Source organism: Anguilla anguilla, chromosome 5, assembly GCF_013347855.1.
Source record: "Anguilla anguilla isolate fAngAng1 chromosome 5, fAngAng1.pri, whole genome shotgun sequence".
In the NCBI taxonomy this organism is placed as follows: Eukaryota; Metazoa; Chordata; class Actinopteri; order Anguilliformes; family Anguillidae; genus Anguilla; species Anguilla anguilla.
Window position 1 is genome coordinate 41,694,212 of NC_049205.1, and position 22,679 is coordinate 41,716,890.

The window sequence follows — 22,679 nt, forward strand, 5'->3', positions numbered from 1 at the left end:
AGTTTAATTTGAGGTTAAGGTTCCTTGCTTTTCTTCTGATAAGAACTCCATTAGCTCCCAAAGATAATTTACGCTTACACAGGAAGTATTTATTTAAAACACATCCTATTGCTTTTTACAGAACTAATAACTTAAGAGAGGGAGTCTGTTTATTTGCATAGCAAACTAGCTCTTTTAGCCTGACAGGAAACAACTTGCTGGCTGTGGCACGCAATGTGACTTAAACTTAATGCATGAAGTATGATTACAGTGAGACCGAAGAGGAAGTTTTCTGAGCAGAAGCCATGAAACAAATAATAAATGAAACCTGCATCCTCTCAAGTAGCTGCAGAGCCCTCACAATGGCAAAGGCCTGAATTTTTCATGCTAGTCTTTTGCCAGTCACATCGGTAGAGTAGGGCGTTCATCTGTGTGGGTCCGTCTCCATGTTTGTCATGGTTTCAATTGAAATGTTACCTCTTTCTCCCACTCCCATGGCATGCATAAATCCACAGTTTACGTAGTCGCTCTCCATATATCACTTGATGAGGCGGGGCCGTTCTCAATTTCATTTTCTTTCCACATTATGAAACGAGCTACTTCACTGAAATATTTTGATATAATCGCGTGGCCGGTTATTGATTTTCTGCATACAATCTGCTTCTCATCCGTGGCACGGCTCGAACCTTGACCTCTCTCCCGGAGCGTGCTCCGGGCTGCGTACTTTTGCTGAAATTACAAAGCCGAGAGCCTGTGATTTATCTTTGTTCTGAATTGTTTATGAGGCAGACTCGGTCAGTGGGTGACTTTCAGGTCACCACTTGTCAGCACAAGTCAGGTACCTTGTCTCGTGGGAAGCTATGCCTCAAGTCATTCCATATGCTTGAGACCCATAGACATTATGAAGATGCTCAGTTACAGTGGTGTTACATCACAGTGATGATTTTGTAAGCAGTGAAGGGGTTTTTCTAAGTATGTACCTGAAAAATAATGAACATTGCCTATAGCTGAGAGGCATGTTTGCAGTCATTTCCACACAAACCTCCCGCAGTGGGTACTCTGAATGACAAAGCCGGAATAGACTGCAGTTTTATGGAGAGTTCTAACTCCACAAATTCACTCTTTACATCAAAGGAGATTTTTTTTTGTGATGAGTCCTTTCTTAAATTGCCTCTTTCACAATATTGCACTTCAGTTCAATTTAAGTTCATCTGCCGGTTTGTCAAGTGTGGAAATTGGATTTTGAAAGGTCCTATATTTTGAGTTTTACTTTTCCAAGTTTTACTTCAATCAAATTTTTTTATCCTTGTGTGTATATGAATAGATGTTGTTGCGGTTATTCTGAGCTTAAATAGGAGATCAGCATTCTCCCTGATTTGTCTGATGCAAAATTAATTGTGATCCTAATTGACGGCTGGATTAAATAGTCAGAAAGCATGAGAACAGTGGCGTATTATTTTCGTTCTATTTGAAATTATATAAATCCATGCAATTTTGTATTTAATAAGAATCTAATTAACAAAATAAAACATTTGCTTGAAAGGGCAATTAAATCAAAATAACATTTACAGCATTTACAATAGGGAGGATGATAATGGGGTGATGCATTGTTTATTATAAATACAGGCTGCTTACATCTTAATCTTTTTGTGTTGTTTGGTAAATAAATCCAAGGGAAGCTGAATTGAATTAATGTGGATCACAAATCATAGGATTATAACTCCAGATAAGTATCTGTGTATCAGGAGTTTGAAGAACAGGCCTATGAGGGTTATGGTTGACAGTGTCGCATCTTGAATGCTGCTCTGATGGAACCTCTTGATTTCTTTCCCTCTCTTCTTTGGCTGCTGTTAACAGTGATTTAATGCTTGAATTAATGATCTTCCAGAGACTTGTCAGGCTGCTGGAGTCTTGGAAGATGCGGAAGAAAATAAAACCACTGTTCAAAAAAAACTGTGAGCAATGTTCAGGCATTCATTAGACTCGCATGACAGAAAGATTGTCCCTCTTAGTCTGGTTGCTGCATTGCCCTTTCAACCACTGCCAAACGCAGCTTAATTTGCAGTGCTTGAGTGAGGTCTGATGCCTTTAGTGGCTGGAAAAACAGGGCAAAGAAAGGTAGTCCAAAGAAATAAGAGGTTCACTCTGTACGTGGTTCCTGTGGAAAACCACAGCACGGGTTTCAAATGGTGCTCTGTAGGAGACGGAACTCTCACAGTCCCGCTGTACACAGGCAGCTTTTATAACCACTATGGCAAGGTAATTAATTGCACTTTGACCCCGTACCCCATTCATCACTGCTCATATCTGATAGTGTTCCAGGGGGAGATCGATCGCTCAGCCAGGTCCTACCATCTGTGCCATTCCCTACTGTGAGGTGGTGGATCTGAAAGACTCCTCACCAAATCCACTGCCAATGGTTTTGCCAAGTTTGAGCAAATTTCACATTGTCCTTCATTAACAGTAACCTGACATAGATGTTGCAGGCTCCAAAAAACAAATATTGAAAGGATTCTGTAATAAGACAATCTAATGAATGAACAGTCTTTGATTTTATATAAAAATGTAGTCTGGTACAGGAATTTCTTGAGGTTGGCAGGAACCCATCACATTGCATCATATTTATTAGGATCTGCATAGTTTGGAGGCACTACTTCACTGGTGGTCACTCCTCAGAACTGGACATGACATGAAAGCCTTCTCCTTGCTGATAACTTTCTGTCCCAGGATTAAGAATGCCCAGTTCTCATACTTTAGGCATGTCCAGATAAGCATGTGAAAACGAGTAGCTGTTTTAAGTAATGTTAATGGACATGACAGGAAATCTCAAGTATATGGAACTTAATGACATCAGTCGAAGGACTTGGTTGAATTTTTCAGTGCAGCTTAATTGTCACACCCTCTTATTGTCCTAAACTCCAGGTTAAATTTTTCAAGGGCCTGCTCGCCTGCTTTCAATTGTGTTACATTAGCTTTTTTAGATTTGTAAATGGCCCCAAGGCATGCATTGATTATGTATTTATACTCCCATTGGAAGTGTATATCAGATTTGTCATTTATGCACTTTTGTGCATTTCAGTTGTTGATTAGCTGTACGGGCTATGTATAAGGTCTGTAGAAAATGTAGAGTTCCTTTCCAGCTGCAATATTATGCAATCTGTGCTGAACACTTGGATAAAAAAACTAGCAATTGATACTTGTAAGTAGAACAGGCCATTGCCAGGTTTTTTATATAGTAACCTTGGGCATGTACACCTGCAGTGAACATACTTTTTTTTGTCATAACAAGGTCACCATTTTCATGCTGCTTTTATACTGGGAAAATGAATTTCTCTGAGAGGTGGCCTGTTCTGTCAATGTAGATTGCCCCCAGCTTGCTGTTTGCTCAAATGGGGATGGTTGGGGATGGGGGGGGGGGGCGGTGCTGAATGGATGTGGGCAGGCCTTGGGGGCAGAGGGGGGGGGAGAGAAGGTGCCAGAATCCTCAATGAGAACAAGCTGCCTCTAAATTGAATTTGCAGAAACATAACATCATAAAGGCGAAACAAGAACAGCATCTGGATTCCATGTGGCCAACCTCAAGATTATTAGATTAGATGTAATTCTCCTGTGGAAATTAATTCAACACTTGATGCGTGTGGTTCTAGAACTGTCCTATGACCTCCTTTTATAGAATGCAGATGGCATGAGAGCAGAGCAGTATAATGTGCACACTCTGTCTGCGTCTATCGATTCTTTATGAGGCTTTTAATATGATTTAAAATAGACATTTATGCACGTCAAGTCATTTCCTTAGAAGTACGATATTCTACCATTTTGTGGTTTGTAAATCAGAAAGAACATGCCAATTCAAAGAGAAATATACATTTATTTATTTATGTATTTAGCTATTTCTTGGAAGAAGCAAGTGGGCGGACATGAGATAAGGTCTTGCAGGTTGAGCCCTTAACAGGGTTCTTACATTTTTAATGTAGTTCTGCAAACCTTGCATGTCCAGGTCTATTTTGCTTGTAGTAATGTGTCTGGGCTTTGGACTCTCTGTGATGTCTGGCATTCACAGACAAAATGCCTCTCCTGCTATCTCAGTAAAAATGATGAGTGTTGGATCCCTGTGGCCTCCATAAAGGTCACCCCATTTTCCCAGAGATAATGGAGAGATGCTGTTTATCAGGGTTGCGATGGTACACTGAATAGCCTAGATATGTGGATGAGAGTCTTACTAGAGACACACGTAGTCTGACATTTTACAGTTCTGCAGGTATAATGTCTCATACTGTGCTTGTGTAACGTGGTTAATTTTGATGCCCTGATCACTGAGGAGAACAAGCAAAGGAGGCAAAATCAGTGAGCAGTGCCCAGCTTATTGTATATACATTTTCCTTCTGTCTAGCACTGTCAATCTCCATGCCAAAATCTCAGCGTACTTGCCCACCTTGATGGGGACATGCACATCAATCATTTGATGCCAGGAACCACCAAGGTGGTCTGGCTGGCTCATTGATTATACTATAGGCCACCAGTTGCTGGGAAATTGGTAAATATTATGAACCTGTTTTGTTCCATAAAGGGTGTGAATGGTATGGAAATGTGTATGTTTAAGAGCACATTGCTTGTGCGATTTAAAACCCTCTACCAATACTGATGAAGCCTATAGTTAAGCAAGACTACTCTTGCCATCCACCGTTACCATCAGAGACTGGGATTAACATGAGTTTAACTGGAACATTCCAGCTGGTTTTTAAGCATACTGTCAAATAGACTGACAGTTACAGAAACAAATATCAGTTGTTGTACACTATGCAGGACAGGGAAAAAGTGTTGGGGGGGAGGGGGATTTCCCATGCTGTTGCCCTCTGTGGTGTTTGAAATTCTTGGACTTCCCCTCAAGTAACTGGCTTAATATTATTTACAGTGCCAGGTGCTGAGTTCAACAAGGCAGTAAACCCCTGTCTGGGGTTGATCTTGCCTGGGGCCTTGTTTTCATGTTTGCGTGTAACCCTATGAAGGCATTAATCCTGTTTACATTGACTGGGCCTGAACTCTGCTGTACATTGAAGTGAAGGTGAAGGGGGGCAGGGGGTAAGGAGGTTGAAACACTGCTGGGAGGAGCTGGATGTCACTTCAAAGGTGGAAAATAGAACATAGAGAAGGGGGTGGGGGGGAGAGGGAGAGAGGGAGGCATGGCTAAAATTATCTCCCCAACCCCGTCCATGGGCTACCACTTATCTGCAGACCTGACTAGGTTTCGGAGAGGAACCCCACGTACAGCACCTCGGTATGTCCCTTGGTCTCGCCAAGGCCAAGGATGGCAGCCTGCGCAGGCCTTGCGGCACCCCAGAGAGGCCAGAGTCGCCTCTCCTGTGGGAACTACAAGACGGTAAGGGGTCTTTAGCTGGTGGATAGCTGGATGGAGCAGAATGGTGCATTTTGCATTCTCCTGAAATAGACACTTTGGACTGTGCCAAGCACCTACTGTGCAGTGGCAGGAAATCAGGATATTTTTAGCTGGAGCAGGTAGTGTACTGCTGTGATATTTATGAAGGACAGAGGTTGAAGTAGTTTAAATGTTGCCATTTCTGGTGAAATTCAGGACCGTAATCTTCAGAAGTCTTTTTGATATCATCATACTTAAATAGTTCCCTATTTCAATTTTCAGTTCAAATGAATTTGAGGAATTTGTCTGTTTGAATTTGATAGAATCTCCTAATGCTACGCTTGCCTGTTCCTTTTCATAAGTTATTTTCACCTCAGTAATCGTGAATAAAATGGCAAGGCTTAAAAGAGCCCTGCTTTTCTTGGCAGCTCTTTTAAATGTGTGAAATAAAAATGTAATGGGAGGCTCTTAAAGCAAATGAGTCGATAGTCTTGGCTGATGCCTCTGTAATAGCTGTGTTTACATAGGAGTTATCTCTGGCTAAAATTGCCCCAGAACAGGTTTACGTCCTCATCATTAAAGTATCAACCCGTTTATTATGAGAACTGTCAGCATGTGGAACAACTTCAGTGTTTACTTTATGTTTGCAGTAATGACTTTCAGCAGGCGACCAGTGTTTGTGTAGCATTCGTTTCAGTGCTTTAATGGCTTAATGTAATGCCAGAAGGCAATGCTAAACACTGTCAGAGAAAGTAAAGTTAGTGATGAGATTATCACAAGGCTACACTCCAGTCATACTTGTTACCTTTAAAAAGTTTTTCCTGACTTCAACTGTCACATGATGACGAGATGCAAAATGACTAAGGAAATATGGCGTCATTGCTCTCTGCTGGCTATAGCTGATCATTAGGCCCATTCATTTCCAGCAAAGCCGTCCGCGATTTTGTAGCATGCTGGGTTTGTGATTCATAAGGCCCACGCTTTGTAGTCTAACTGTTGTGATGTATTCAGACCTACATACAATCTGTGAATGGTAGTACATGGGTCTGGTGATCGAACAAATCAAGGCCCTTTTGAATGGAATGTCATATTTTGCTGATTCACACGACCTTCTGTTCAGAGAGTTAAGTAGGCTGAGCGTAGCCAAGAGAGGGTGAGTCAGGTTCTGACGGCTAAATGTCATGTTGCCTTCCCTGATTTAGCCCTGGGACCAATTTATACCACTGAAAAAAAGACCCAGATGCTAAGCTTGCTGTAATTATCTGAGCACAGGCCAGACACAAGTGCATTTTGAATGGCTTGATACTTTTGAATTATTTTTTTTTTCAACACATTGAATTGCAGCATTAAAAGCAGCTATTGAGGCTATATTTGATAAAAATTACTCATGCAAGCTCTACATTCTAAATTGTTCTCACCTGAAGGATATGGTCTAACAAACTAATGGTAGTATTGTTTTACACTTTTAATATTGTCCAAATTCACAGGTTGGGGTTTTGTTGTATTACTTCAGAGATGGACAGCTCACTTTCTCTGTACCCTGTCAGGTACAATATTCAGATCAAACAAGATCAATTTTAGGATCTAGGAAGAAGCTATTAGGTGTGTTTCTACACATGCTATGTGTTGAAAATTGAGGGATTTGGGGAACAATATTTAATTAATATTAGTGCTGGTAAATATCTCGTAGTATGGAATTTCCTCCAATTATCAGATTTAAAGTAATTTCAAGCAAGCACAACCTGAAACCTAAACTATGCTGTGTTTGATGTTAGAAAGCATGAACCTGTTTGTATAGTCATTAGGTAGCAATGATTGTGCCACACACAGGTTATGTGCTTCTCACAGAAACAACATAAAATACTCATTGCTCTAAACGTAAATTAAATAGTAAATTTCACAAGAACTGTGATGTATCAATGGATTATAGTGCGCAAGAATGTTCTCACAAACAGTATGGTATTAAAATTCGTAATGACCGAAGATGGGGTGGCTACTTTTGGTTGAATAACAGAAATATGAATTAATCTTTTTATCATTTAAGTTTACTTTGGTACATTTATAAGTGCCAGTGCTAGTCTTTCGTTCCTGCAATAGTTTAGTATTAAGCTATTTTCTCATGGGGTCCTGTGAAAATTGAACAATGAAAGGCTAGTGTAGCTGTATTATTTACGGATAGGCATCCAAGTTTTCTGGTCCTGATAGTTCCGTGTTTGCAGACAGTCTTCTGCCTAATGAGATGCCATAAAGAGAGAGAATTCCCAGTTATAAACGAAGCTATTCAGGATATTCAAACGCTGCTCCGAAATCCCTTTGGCCAGTGAAGGCCATGTCTGTCTTAAGCCGTGATGTCATACTCCTCGTTTGAAAGAGGCCTCGCGCAGCTTGCATGCTTGAATTACACACAATACCCCGAATTTGAATGCCACTCGATAATGCTTCTTCGCGCGCAGGAAAACGCAGATGTCGCATTTTCCAACCTTTCCGCATAACCATCACTCTAATTTCATTTGGATATTTGTGCTCACCTCAAATATCTGTTTTTCTTCATCATGGGTGCTGTTGAGTTAAACATTTCCTCTGTATTTCTGGTACAGGGATAATTAGCTAGCTAAAGTGTTGCCCTTGTGTTTTGTTGCGCAGATTTATACGGATTGGGCGAACCATTATCTTGCCAAGTCGGGGAACAAGCGCGTTATCAAGGACCTTCAGCAGGATGTCACCGATGGAGTGTTGCTTGCAGAGATCATACAGGTCGTAGGTAAGAAAGTAACACTTATTCTATAACTTATGGTATGCTTATTGGCCGTATAGCAGATGCTAAAATATATTTTCAGGAAACAAAATTGTGTTCTTTAAATGTTTCACTTATGTCTTTGCAGTGATCAGTTTGTGTATTCCTCATGCAGCCTACTGTACTGCATTTTTTAAAGAAAAAGTTTGATTATTTTATACAGAACTCGTGTAAATATATTATGGAAAAGCGTTAGTTTTAATGAGGTCGAATTTTTCCGAATTGTATGAATATGTTTACAAAATACATGGCCAGCCCAGTTATGATGAAAAAATTATGTAACACATCGTGCAGTAATATAAATTATGTGTACGGAACACTCACTCAATGCATATTATGGGAACGATTTGTTATTGAGACCATCTTAATATCTTTAGTTATTTAACTGAAGATGGTAATTCTATATTGCATGTTACTGTTTTCCTGGTTTTATGAATCCTCTTCAGACCTTGGTTCAAAATATGGCCAGCAAAATTTCCGTCTAGGTCAGCCTACTGTGCCCAGGGTCCAGTCAAACAATGACACTGTGGTGCGCTGTGTATGTTAGCATGATAATCTTATTTTATGTTCACTGTTACGCACCACCTGACCAAAACAAATTCCTTGTATGTGTAAACCTACTTGGCAATAAACCCGATTCTGATTCTGATTCTGATTCTGATAATAGGCCCTGCTAACACTGGGCTTACGCACTCTAAAGGAACTGAGATCATCCTCTTCCTGTGATATTAAAACCACACTTTGTTTCCGGTGCATAGTGTAGTAATTGAGGAAATTCAGGCTAAGTACCTTGCCAATGGGTAAAAATGACAGCATACCACCTGGGAAATGAATTGTATTTCTTTCTTGGTACACAAGGATTAAAAAAATAATAATTCTGCAGTCCTGGGTGTGATTCACTGGTGAAATATCACCTGTCACCCACTCCCCCGTACCCTTGGGCCTATTGGACATTTCTGCAGACCTGTGTCATAGACAGCCCACAAACTTTGTTCATGAGCAGAAGGAAGTGATCAGCTGTGTGAATCTCCAAACAGAGAGTGGGCAAGTGCCGATATCTTTAGTGGCTGTCTGACTAAGGACACAGGCCCCTGACCTACAACTGCCCCCACACCATGAAACATTATGCCTGACAGTTTCTCAGAGGGGAGAATCCTGCTTTAAATTACTGAGGGAGTCAGAGTTTCATCTTGAGTTCTAGTTTCTTCTTAAAGTTCCTTGGTTCTCTGGACTTGCTGAACATTTTCCAGAGGACTGGTTCTGTGGGTGGAAGAGTTACTGCTTTGCAACATGCAATTATCTCCGGCAGTCTTGTATTTTTCTGTAATGAACAGATGAAGAGAGTTCAGTGAGAGCTAAAATGGGGAACCACCATTGTGTTTGTCTGTGAAGCGGTACAGATTATTATTAGATGCACTGGTTGGCTCTTGAACAGTTTAATTGGAGGGACCTAGAATGACACATGTAGCAATTCATCTACAATCTGCTATAACATGTAATTTATAGTCTTGTCTGTATTAAAACTAATTTTGAATTTAAAAGGAGTTTTGGGAATGTATGCCGTTTCACACTTTTGTTTTACTGTTGACTGCAGAAGGTTTCCCCTGTAGAGTCATGCATAGCCATCAAGCCACTGTGTTTGCTTATTGTCTGAATATTAATGACATATTTCTACGGAAAAACAGTACTGTATGACTGCTCTCATCTGACAAACTTTAACTTGTTTGATCTGAAATTGCACACAGATGAGATATCACATCAGGTTTTCATGCTTAAAATGGGATTTTTCTGTTAGAATAATCTCTCTAGTAGATGTTCAGAGCTGTTTGTGTGTGTGTGTGTGTATGTGTGTGGGATTGTGAAATAGAGGCGCAGCAACTAGATAATCCCTGCCATGCCAATAAGCCTGAATCCTTGAGCCTTGATAATGCGTGTGCGTGCGTGCATGTGCGTGTAGTACACTGTAGTACGCACATACACTGTCTCTCCTGCAGTGTGAAGTGTAGGTGGCAGGGTCCTGTGGTGAGCTGCAGTGGGTGTTAGCGCAGCAGGGGTGCAGTCAGCGCTGATGTCAGCTGGGGAGGCCGGCCCTGTTTCGGCTACTGTGGGCTGGACCTGGGGAAGTGCGTGAGGACAGCCCCCGGCAAAGGCTGCTGAGGGCCCCTGCCAGACCAGTCCTCCATGTGTGCTGTATTGTGACAGTTTCAGAGCTGTCTCAGAGCAGCCCTCTGGATGAGTATCAATAAGAGAAAGAATGCACAGCCAAAGACCTTATCCAAGATAAACTTATGTTGAAGTTGCACACCGCTACTTAGGAACTTAATATTAAGATGTATTAATAAAAAGCCAACTTTTTGGCATCTCTGTGGCCTTCATGAGGGATTCTTTTTCCTAAGTTTATGCATTTTAAATGTTCACCTCTTGGAGGAATCTTGAAACCTTGGCTCTTTATCAGTTTCATTTTGGAGTTACCGAGGAACGTGACGCTTCTGTTTCAGTTTGAATGAAACATCGTTTCATCTCTCTCTTCTTCCAGCCAATGAGAAGATTGAAGACATCAATGGGTTCCCTAAGAGTCGGTCTCAGATGGTGAGTGCACTTGCTGGCTGTTCCTCTCTTACCATCTGTTTGTTTTTTGTTTGCATGTTTATTGTCAGCATGTGTGTGAAAGAACAGGCTGCTGAACGTCTTCCCGGTGATGCATGATTGTGTCCTCGGATTGTGCAGCCTTACTGTTTTCAGCAGAAGGGATTTTTGAAACTCTGACTTCTTTTGTTTTGCCCTTAATTTCAGTCAATGTTTTGTTGTCTCACTCAAACTTTTAAAGCACTAGTGTCAGATACGGACTCTTAAAAGCGTGATAGTGGGACAGCATGGCTTCAAAATACAAATAATTATTGGGCACATCCCCAGAATAAAATACATTAAACACATCTACACAGTCGTTGAAATTTAATTCGGATGGAGTCATTCAGATGGTGAAATCAAGGATGACAATGTATTAGGCGTGGAACATGTACTGTATGATGTCATTTTCTCTTGACAACTTAGTGGAAGACTTTTCCATTTAAGTGAAGCAGCTTTGAGACTGAGAGACAAGGGGATTAATTGCACTGGTCATAATGTAAATAGACCATTGTTTTCTGGTTTCCTTCTCAGAGTGTTGAAGCTAATGAATTGGGTCTAACGGCTAGATTAGGGTATAATAAAACATTGAGCCTAGCTGATAAAGCACTTCAAAGCACCACTTGGAAACCTTCACCCAGCATTTCCAAACCCTTCCGCCATTTCCGTCAAGTGCTGGGTGAAACTGTATATTCCACATCAATTAGCCCATCCCTAAAAACCAGCAAATTACAGCCTTTAAGCATCATGTGCCTGAGGGGTTTCAAATGTACTCTGTCTGTTCTTTATTTCTTGAACATTGTGTTTTACATGCCTCGTCTCTTTGACTCAGTTTCTAAAAAAACAAAGTGCGACTTTTACTTAGCAGCCCGTTAGTTGCTGTGGGTTTCAGTTTGGTCACAGCTAAGCACACACTTGTAACTGCTGTATTATTGGTGGCTTGTGATTCAGCTGTGCACTTACTACTGCCCATGTAGGTACAGAATAGGCACTGCTATTATGCAGCTGGTGTGTGTTTTCATTGAAAATGTATTAATTTTCTTCTTTGATGGAGTAATTGGGAAATTTTTCTGCAACCCACAGAGAGGTCTTAGCTCCCACACATGTCTTGAGCTCTATAATTATGCTTCATTGCAGCATTGTATTCTGGAAAGGCTTTCACGCTGGGTGAACTGTACTTCATGTAGTCATTTTTTATTTATGTAAGTAAGTGTATCATTTAAAAACACAGTGAGTGCATGAAAGATATAGTAGTTGGACAGTGAGATGTAAAGCAGTTCTATAACAGGTCTAACACACACACACACGCACACACACACATTATGCCCTTGCAGGGTACACACAAATCCTTGTAGGTTAAGTGGCTCCCTTGCTCCTTGAGAATGATAGGCTGTGCACGAATAGCTGTTTTTACAACGGTTCATCCTGTCTGATATTCTTACAGTCCCCCTCCACAAATAACTACCACCCAGGACACAAAGGCAAAGAACACCCTCTCATTTGCACTTTTAAACCAGGGGGAGTTGACACTGGACTGAGAACTCACAGAACAATCTGTTAACATGTGACCCTAGCTTTACTGTGGGCGGTAGACCTTTCGGTAGTGGGAGTTGGGCACAATGGTTAGGCCTTGGTTTTGTTTTTTGAGATTTTATAACTTAAAATCAACAAGTGATCTTTTGTTAAGCAGCTTTCATGCTTCTGAATCATCGTAGGGTAGCTTTACCAAAAATCTAATAATGTGGCTGTTATGACTTGGCTAATATGCATATTTGAAATCAAGAAATCAGTTTCCTATTGGTGAAGTCTCCACTTTCTTCCAAAAATGTTTTCATGTTCCTACTCTGAAAAGCTTTAGTGACATTTTGTTCTGTAATACCCTACAAACTTTTCCATTAGACAATTTAGGGTAAGCACGTCATTCTATGATGCAACTGGCACTGCTCCAACTGGAAATCAAACCTGCAACCTCTGAGATACAGGCCCAGTTCCCCACCCATCGTACTATAATGCCAAGCTACATTGTCAGACATCGTGTCATTGTGAAGCTTTATTATTTATTCTACATTGATGCTCTGCTTCTCAGTAAACAAATAGATGGCATTAGGAGAGCAGAACTGTGTATGGATCTGATAGTTATGAGTCCGCTTTGAATAAATGTTGGCTATTATTTGCCAGTGTTTGATCAGTCTGATGGAGAAAACCTGCTTGTTCGTGTTCTGAATGCTTCTCATGTGCCTTTGTTTGATACACAGACTCAGCAGGTTAGGGCAGTTAATTCCATGTAATTGCGAGGGAATACAATATGTGAATGTGGAGTGGAATTGTAAAGGTTACTACAGTGGGCATAATAGACTATGCCTTTACCACAGTGAATGGCAACTTTCACTCTCCCGGTGACTGCCTGTGTTGGTTCCTGTTCTTGGAGCTTTCATTCATTTATCAACATGCTGTTAAAAAGTAAGTCTCTTATGCGTACACTTAGCCAAATTATTGTGCCATCTCTAGATTTAACTTTTATATAGCCAATACTGCTGGAGTACAAGGTTTGCCAGACTTAGATGAGCCAAACATATTAAATACTGAGAGATAGTTAAATTGAATTCCTTAGTGTTTCTGGTTGAACTGTTTCTCATAACAAAATGTGTGTTGTGCTGTGCTATCAATCTATATTGTTCTTTATATTTTACATTTAAAGAAGTTTAGCTAGCTACAGCTGTGTGTTTACTGAAACTAGCGGTACCCATGCAGGCTGATCTGCTCGGCGTGCCGCGTCCTGCTCAGGATCGTTTCAGTGAGGGGTCAGAGAACCAGAATTTTTCAGATGCCGACAGGTTTCATATGTCAGTCAGAGCAGACGGTTCCTGCTCTCACCTTAAGGAAATGGCTCTTCACAGTGTAGATTGGCTATAGTGGCGGCAGGGAGTGTGCTTTTTAAAAAAACTGGTTCTCAGACCGCTAAGAATCTGTGCTAATGAGCAAACCTGAATTAGAATGTTGGAAAGAGCTAATGCAGTCTCCCATTCTTGGGACAATGGCCAGTATTGGAAGATGCAGGTCTTATGTTTTGCTTCACACTGGCTAACGTTCCAAGAGGATTTATTAGCGCATCATGAACATGAGTCAGAATGCTTCTGTTTATGATAATGATTGGGACATTTGTAATTGCCATTGCTCCGTCATGGTTGCGGAAGTGTCAAGGCAGAGTGTTTGTGAGGTCCATAGGTGAGGGCTTCATCTACAGATTGCAGGTTGGTGTCAATATGGCAGTGATGATGTCAGAAGATAAAGGCGGGAGAAAGTGTCATTACAGCCCAATCGACTGTTTGCTCCTCTCAAGCCTGGCGCAAACATTTATTGATGCCGTTTTTACAATATTGAATATACCCAGCTGTATTTGTGATGGGATTAGTTTCCACACATCACACGTAGTATTGGCACAACAAGCGCTAGCAGAAACAAGATCAGAGGCTGGTAAGTGTTTGCTTTCCCCAGAAAATTCATTCAGAAGTCTTTGATGAGATGTATAGCACTGTTCATTTTTTCAACTGCTGTCTTTGTGATTATCATGTTAGCTTGCTGCTTTTTTCCCAAGAGGTTAACTTCACTGTTCAACTTCAATGAGAAAAAGATGTGGGAATATTTTCCCCAGTTTTCCATATAGTTGCTCGATAAGTTCTTGTCTTTTTTTACTGCCTCTGGCAAATGTTCACCATGAAGAACTCTGATGTTCTTTTTTGTAAATGCCTCTAATATAAAATGTAATTTGCTTGACGGGTTGAATTATTGATTGTAGCGTTTATTGTTATTGATTATTGTGTGAAAATTGGGCACTGCAGCTTTTTTGTCTGAGGGTTTCCTGATCTCGCTGACTTACATAGCTGTCAGCAGTATCGGTTTCACGGGAGTTTAAGTGAAGGTGGATTTTTGCAGTCAGTGTCGTGTTTTTATTTTGAAATGTGGCGGGGGTAGGGTGTTATTTTTACTTACTGTGTTGGGATCAGTAATTTCAGAGGGGTAAGGAACTCGGAACAGGGTGTGATCAGCATTCCAGCTGGGGTGCTGGATACGGTTCTCTGTGAGCTGAGGAAGTGCGTCTCTGACCTCTTCCTCCTCACACTGTCAAAGATCTGTCTCTGTCTCTCTTTCACTGTCTCTCTCTTTCTCTCTCTCTCTTTCGGTATCTCTCACTCTGTGTCTCTCCCTCTCTTGCCCTCAATGACCAGCATTTACTGGATCAGCATTCTAAAACGGAACACAAATCAGAAATGACTGCATTGACTGCGTATCAATCACACACACACAGTAACTGGGGCTCATTAAAGTTCTAGTATCTATGGTTGATCATTATCTCTGGGTTTATGCTCAATGAAACCTGCTAGCAGCATTGGGAGTGTGATTTGGGTAATGGGTGGTCAGTGTTTTAGTTTAGTCCCTTAGGTGCTTTTTTTGTTCTCTGACATGTTGAGAAGTTTCTTCTCTCCTTTGCAGATTGAAAACATTGATGCCTGCCTCAGCTTCCTGGCAGCCAAAGGCGTCAATATTCAGGGGCTGTCTGCAGAAGGTAAACCAGCTGGAGCTGCATTCTAGAGGTCTTTGTGGGACTGTTTTTCTAAAGCAGTCCCCTGCAGACCTCCACTGCATCCACTGTAGACTTCTCACTTACCCACAAACCAGCTTCAGTAATCTCCATTGTTCTCTTTAACAACAATGGTTAGAGTTTGGTACAGTAACAATAACCCACGTAACATATACAGGTTTGGCTAGATACAATGACAGACTGACTAATGAAAAACTGATGCTATTGACAAAGTATGTGATTACATTATAACTGTATTACAGTGGCGTCACAATTGGGTTTTCCCAAAATTGTTTAACTGCCACTGAGTAGTTGTTTTAAAGTGTAACTCTCTTTTTTTACTAGTGTGACGCTAACATGGTTCTTACTGAGGGTCTTACTATGTACGAATGTGTCTGTGTGTATCCCCACTCTGTAGAGATCCGCAATGGGAATCTGAAGGCCATTTTGGGACTCTTCTTCAGCCTGTCCCGCTACAAGCAGCAACAGGCCCAAAAGCACACCTCCCAACCCCACGCCCAGCATCAGCACCACCACCACCACCACCACCAGCCCGTGTCCCACCAGACCAGCACCCCCACCCAGCAGCCCCAGAGCCAGACTGGGACCCTCATTCACGGCCAACTGCACACCCCGTCTGCACAAGCACAGAAAGCACAAGCGGAGATGCAATCCAGGTACTTTTCCCTGCAAACCGCTTCAAATATGTTGACTTCCTGTTTGAACAACTGACGCCGTCTCTGCTGACACGTCATCAATATTATTTGAAATTTGTGCAGTGCAGATAGATTTGGGGAGTGGATTTTAATATCTTTTTGCAGATCTATTCTGATTGTGGAATAACAAGTCATTATTTTCATTTTACATCAGTACATTGACGTGATATTTCTAGACATTCAGTATCCTTTTCTCTAGAAATTACCTTCATGCTTTTTCCGTGCCGTAGTATTTAGAATCTGTGCACATGGTGTTCCAAGAGATTCATCATCTTACATGTTTTATGAATAGCATTATGCTCACTGCAGGTCATGGAGTCTTACTGTATACTGTACTGTGTGTTATTTTTGGGGTTGTTGGGATGACTTGGATTGATACTTCTGCATTTCATGCTGCTGTGCTTTCCCCTCTCGCTCTCTCTCTCTCTCTCTCTTTCTCTCTCTCTTTCTCAATTTAATTCAGTTCAATTCAAATGCTTTATTGGCATGGCATTTCAAAATACATGTTACCAAAGCATAGTTCTAGCGAAACAAATCGCAACAAAAATAACAGCACAGATAACAGCAATATGTAACGTATTAACTGTGAAATGTTATCATTTTATTCAAATTATTGTTGTGTTTTCAATATATATTGATCCTTTGTTGTTAGATCTCTCTCTGTCTCTCTCTCGCTCTGCCTCTATCTCTCTTTCCCTCGTTGCACACCAGTGTGTCCTGCAGGTCATCTCTCTCCAGCTGTGGTCTCTTCTAACATGCACTTGCTCTTTTGCTCTTTCTCCATTCTTCTCCATCTATACTGCTTTCTGCCCCATAAACTTTTCCATCCAGGGATTCCTCTCACAGTAAACTTCTCAAGGGTCAGAGGAAGTGCTCTAGGTCAGCGCCTGTTTGTCTTCCACGTCCCTCCCTCCCCAGTCTCACTGCATGCTTTAATAAAAACAACCCAGGCCAATTTGAGAAAGTTTCCCCAAAGTCGCGCCTCATTTCAGACGCCCGTCCAATGGCGTGCGAGGAACCTTTGTGTAACCCTTGGCCCCGATCGTTATTGTTGTGTGCATGACATCGAGTTTGAATGTGCAATAAATTCTTAACTGTGAAGTGGAGTTGTTTCAGGCAGTGTTTGAAAGACGTTATACAAGTACCCCATTTTCTGTTTGGTATGTTAAAATGACCCAGGTTATTTTGATACCTTAAATACCCAGCCCATTTATATACCTTAAATACCCATTTTGTATACAAAATGTCTCATAAAAGTCATTGAAATATATGAATTTTCAATTTACACTTAAGACATTTAAGAATTTTTTGCTCATTTCAAAATGCTTCTGAGAATATTTCTGAGGTGTTCTTACACTATTTGCAGTGCTTTAAGTCTAAAGCAGCATGCTGTCGCCACCTTCAGGTGAAGTGCGAAAATTACTTGTAGGAGCCAACAACAGCAGCTTAAAGTGGAATTTTGGATTTTTGCTCACTGTTGTGTTTCAACATTGTCCCTCTGTCTGGCACTTCTTTTGTCATCTTCTAACTTGTGTGTGTGTGTGTCTTGCTTGTATCAAGAGTGTTAAGTACAGTAATTACACATGCTGACATGCCGAAAGTTTGCACAGGAACCTTATCAATGAAGAGCACCGGTTTGAGAATTAATGCCAGTTGGTGCGCAAGTCTGTATTGTGATTATGATTCAGTTGTTGGTTGAATGGATGCAGCAATATTTACCCCATTTTGGTTGACGAGAAGTGATTAGACTATTCAAAGGTGAAGAATGAATGAATAGCCTTTCAATATAAGATGTTTCATTAGATGCATAAGATTCATTGTAGGACGCTGTTAAAAGGTCATTGATGGATGATAGAGGAAAAATGGTGTCACTGCCTAAGTCAGAAAATGAACAGCTATGTGTGAGAGATGTTCCGCTCAGCACTAGATCAACAGCAACGACAGCCCATCCTTGGATACCTTGTTGACTGTATTCACTGAATAATGTAATGAGAGCTTTTATTTAATAACAGAGTCCAGTTAGCAGGCCCCGTCTACCTAATATAAGATCTATGTGACTTGTCTGAAATATAAATATATGCATCGTGCATTTAATTTAATTAAGTGAAAAATTAGATTTCGTAGCCCAACTTATATTTTAAAAAAATGGGCAATAACTGTTCATGATCTAAAGCCACTTAGATCAGAGCACTAGGGACTGCGAGAGATAACTGGCTTGTGACTGCACGTGATTAACGGCGAGTCAGCGGGCAGACAGGTGCCAATCAGGGCCCAGTGGGCGGGGTCTGTGTGTCGGGGTGAGTGGCGGCTCCCGTTTCTCACCGCTCTCTCTGTCCGTGTGGGCGGGACCCCAGGCTCCCGGGCCCCACCACGAGGATGTCAGCTGCTGGCAGCGAGAGCAAGCCCAGGGGCCCAGCCAGCGCCAGCGCCAGCGTTAGCGCCAGCGCCAGCAACAGCAACCGCCGCAGCCAGAGCTTCAACAGCTTCGACAAGTCCAAGCCCCCGCCTCGGCCCGACAGCGCCCACGAGAAAGGTGAGTCCCGCGCCCTGGGGGTTATCCCCCCTCCCTCCGACAACGCGCTCGCAAAAACCCGAGAGTTCTCATTCGCGGCATCCTTATTTTTTTTCCCGCCGTCGTTCTCGTGTCTGGTTTCCCTCGTTTTGTGGTCGATATCCAATTACGAACCCACAGGTTGCGATTATGAGGTTCTGGGCAGCTCAACATATGATTACATTTTAATTCCACCAATTGGCCGCGAATTGATTTTTAATGGGTTCACGGCAGCGTGGAATGCAGGGCGACTATAATTTGTTCTTGGCGGTTTCTCGTAGTCCAAGGTTGCCTAAGTGGTCCGCTTTCGACCGCGCCTGGTCGCGCACGCAAACGGAGGAGGTTTCCGTGTGTGTAAACATGAAGAGAAGGCGGGAGGATGGATTTGGGTTTTTCCAAGCCTCTCAGGCCCTCCTGTTAATTCACACTCCGACCTGCTCAACCGGTTTAGCGCAAGGAGGGCCAAGTGTTTGTCCATTAATCTGTGGATTGCCCCTATCTGCAGGCTATTTCCTGACACCTGAGTTGAAAACGTACACCGAGAGCCCTACAGTCATGCGGATTGGATTTCCGCTGAGCGGGGAAGCGAGCTGTTGGGAAAACTTGCTCTGGCATTCCAGGCAGAGCTTTGCTTAGACTCTTCTAGATTCAATAAGCAAACTTGGGAGGCGGCGTTCTCCACTCCACCCAGACATGTGCGATACTGCAGGCAATGTGCATGACCTCGGCTCACTGGGTGAACGCGCACGGGTTGAGTGGGTGTGAGGCATGATGGGAAACGTGGGCCGAAACATGGGCATTGATGAAGAAGGCAGCGGTAACTCAATTGCGTCCTTGTATCAAACAAACTCATGTGTCTTGGAAATAAAATTTAAGAAGATTCATAAAGAATGTAACGATTTTGCAAATGCAAGCTTTTCGTTATTTTACTCAATTTTTTATTTGCTTCAGCAACCACAGAATATTGTGAAATTTGACTTGTGTCAGTAGAGCACACTGGATATCATTCAAAGGAAATCAGAAAAAGCATCAACTAATGAAATGAGTCTTATGCAGGAACCAATTCTGTAGGACAGACTGATGGAATGTTTGACTTTGGGGAGCTCAGGTTCTGTACGCGCTGTTGTGTAGAAGCTCGAATTGTGCTGTCTTTTAACCTCCTCTTGATTAGTGCAGTATTCATATTTGGGGCAAATCCAGCTCAGCAAAGGGTTAAGTCCCTCTGTCGCTTGGTAACGCTGCGCGGGGCTGCGGCGAACAGCTGTTTCCGGAGACCGTGATTTATCCGTAAAGACCGGGCCGGCGACAGCTCGGCTCATGCCGGCGTGGTAACAGACACGGGCGAGGGGGCTGGAAATTGCCGGAGAATGGGGAAAGGACAGCCGCCCACCGGACTCGCGCATCACTATAGGAACTGGCCTCCGCGGCTCAGACGTTCATTCCCTGCACAGGAGCCATACAGAGCAGGGATATAGTGTTGAGGGGGCTTCTGTAGAGATATGCAGAGCGCTAATGCAAACCAAGGGGCTGAGCGCTAGTGGTAAAGAGCACTGTTCTGGATGAACCAGCTGTCAAACTGGACCTGTTGCTTTGATGCGCCTCTTGTGGACCGGTGACCAGGTAGCTAACGCTCTGTATTCCCTCCTCTGCCTCTTGTCCTGCCGCATGTCCGGTTGTGCGTTTGTGAGTGAGTGCGCGCGAGCTGGACCGGTCAGGTTAGATCGATCTGTGACCGCGGGCAGCTTCTCCCCGGCGAGCGTCAGCATGGTGAGAATGAGGAGACCGAGGGCCCCTCGCTCCAGGCATCGGCGAAGGCTTCGGGCCCCGGAGCAGTGACCCTCGGCCTGACCTCTCAACTGGTTGGGTTTATTTTTGGCTCCTTTTCCTCAATCAGGCTCACCACGTATGTATTTGCCGATCTCCCTAAATCTTGCAGTTAAGACAGAGTTAAATATTAGTCAAGGCTATATTGTCTAGGGCTTGTTTTTTCCCCCTTAAATTCAGTGGTTTAAATAACACCAGAGGTCACTCAAATATACTGTTTCTTAAGTTTAAAAGTCTAAAGGGTGAATTAAAATTTTTTTAGACTTGTCGCAAGTCTGTTTAATTAATTCTCTGATGAAGTATTGTTCTTCACGCCAGAATTCTACTTGTAATTAAACGAATTAGCGATTCCGATTCCGTGCTTGTTATTTTTAATGGTAAGTGGCATGTAATTTGCCGCGCGCTCGTAATCGGCAAACCGCATTGGCCACAGCTTGTTTGTAGTGTTATTGCAGCCACAAGGTCTGACAGTCAGGGTTGTGTGAGATTTACGAGAGCCGAGGACGGCGTGTGGACGCGGGGACCCTGAGCTGCTGCTCTCAGCGTAGCGATGCTGCATTCATACCTTCATGCGCAGGGTCGCCGTAAGGGCTGGTTGTGAATTTTAAAAGCGTCGCTCGCACAAAAAACGTTAATCCATTTATCCTGTCTCGATAAACGTTTTTTCGCCTGACAGCTACCGCTCTTTGCGTCATTTTTGCAGATTTGATTAGTCCATTAAAAAGACTTCCCAAGGCCTCGTTTCACAGTGAATGGAAATCCGTGCACAATGAAGATCCAGCTAAGGTTCATCTTTTCAAATGTCTTTGAAATACCAAAAATTCTAAAGATAAATACCTCGGTTTGCAAAAATTAGTCATGCAAAGGCTGCATGTGCAATTGCAATCATGCCCAAAGCAGTATCACAGCTTAAATTACTTTGTTTTCCTTGCAAAACGTGCTAACAAGATGAAGTGGCAAAGCAGTTTTTGCAAGCGACGACAGTGGTTTTTATTATTAGTATCTATTTCAAAGACATTTTTGGATCATCCCTACACTTCCATTCATTTTTTAACAAGGAGCCTTTTTGATCATCTAAACCTGCAAAAGGGATGCTGCAAGTTATTTTCAAATAAAAGGCATTCGCAGAGGTAAGGAGATGAATTCATATACAGTTACATTGTATTTACATCTTCAGACTCAGTTAAGTACATGAGACTGAGTACATTGATTCTGGCCACAGTGGGGTAAGGAAGCAAAGAAAGAGACAGGTGTGTCCTTTACAGCTCCTTAACCAAGATGCCTAGAGTCTATGTCTATGCTGTAGCAATAGTTACATGGCTGTATACCATTTATTCAGTAATGCCAGCAGAGAGAATGCATGTATGTGTATTGTGGCTGAGAGGCCAGCAGTTATGGTATGCAGCGTGACCAGGCTCTCATTGTGCATTGATTAAGCTTTAATTAGAGTAGTTTTGGTTTGGAGAGAGGGGCAGGGTGTGTGTGAGAGAGAGAGAGAGAGAGAGAGAGAGAGAGGGAGAGGTTAATGTAGATTGCGAGCAGTGTCTCACTGGTCCTGTGCTTGTCACTCATGTTTTGGCCTCATCCTTCCAGCAGCAGCCACCGGACCCCTGTCCTCCTAGCATGTGAAAGTCTGTGATGTTATGGACTGGATGAGTTTGACTGGCTCTTCATTGCCTCCCTTATCGCATCATGGGGAGGAGTGGGGGGGGGGGATGATTTTTCCCTGCTGTCCACTGTGGCCCCTCCTAACGGGAGGTGGAGAGAGGAGGAAAGAGGAGGGCATTTTATATTTTGTCTAAACAGGTGGGAGGGCTCTGGATTGACTGGCTCATGTTTGCTCGTTTCTGAGTCTCTTCATCTTTTCATGCTGCTGAACGTTGTGTGTGGCTCAGCTTTTGGACTGCTCTCAACCCTCTTGGGCTGCACTCAGCTCTTAAATTTCTTTTCTGGAATCTCTGCACAGAAGGCTTGCAAAAGAACTTGCGCCCAGTAAGTTCTGATTTCTTCACTTTCTGGAAACAGTGGTTGTGCACCTGGTTTTCTCCTGTCATTGGTCATTACGAATTGCAATTGTGTATCAATATCTGACTGAAGCAGAGAGTAATGTTTTTAATTCTGTTATTTCTGAATATGTCCACTCAGGTGGCTGCTTGTACAATGACAGTAGCATTGATCCAGTTAATCAGGTGATCACTGTACTACAACAGAAAACAGCCCACCATTCATTCTCTGTG

The 22,679-nt window shown here is 42.4% G+C and overlaps 1 protein-coding gene across 14 annotated transcripts in view; it reads left to right on the plus strand.

Moving 5' to 3' along the window:
• The window catches only part of LOC118228537 (neuron navigator 2-like), a 189,554-nt gene that overhangs the window by 98,363 nt on the left and 68,512 nt on the right, over positions 1-22,679 (plus strand). For 10 of the 14 annotated variants that reach the window (XM_035420143.1, XM_035420133.1, XM_035420136.1 and 7 more), the window contains 6 exons: positions 7,997-8,114; positions 10,684-10,736; positions 15,264-15,336; positions 15,770-16,028; positions 16,899-16,946; positions 18,422-18,600. In XM_035420143.1, coding sequence (XP_035276034.1) covers positions 7,997-8,114; positions 10,684-10,736; positions 15,264-15,336; positions 15,770-16,028; positions 16,899-16,946; positions 18,422-18,600 — 730 coding nt within the window. Of the gene's footprint in view, positions 1-5,231; positions 5,357-7,996; positions 8,115-10,683; positions 10,737-15,263; positions 15,337-15,769; positions 16,029-16,898; positions 16,947-18,409; positions 18,601-22,415; positions 22,435-22,679 lie in introns of those variants that run through there. The other 4 variants (XM_035420144.1, XM_035420138.1, XM_035420140.1 and 1 more) reach the window with 4 other exon arrangements.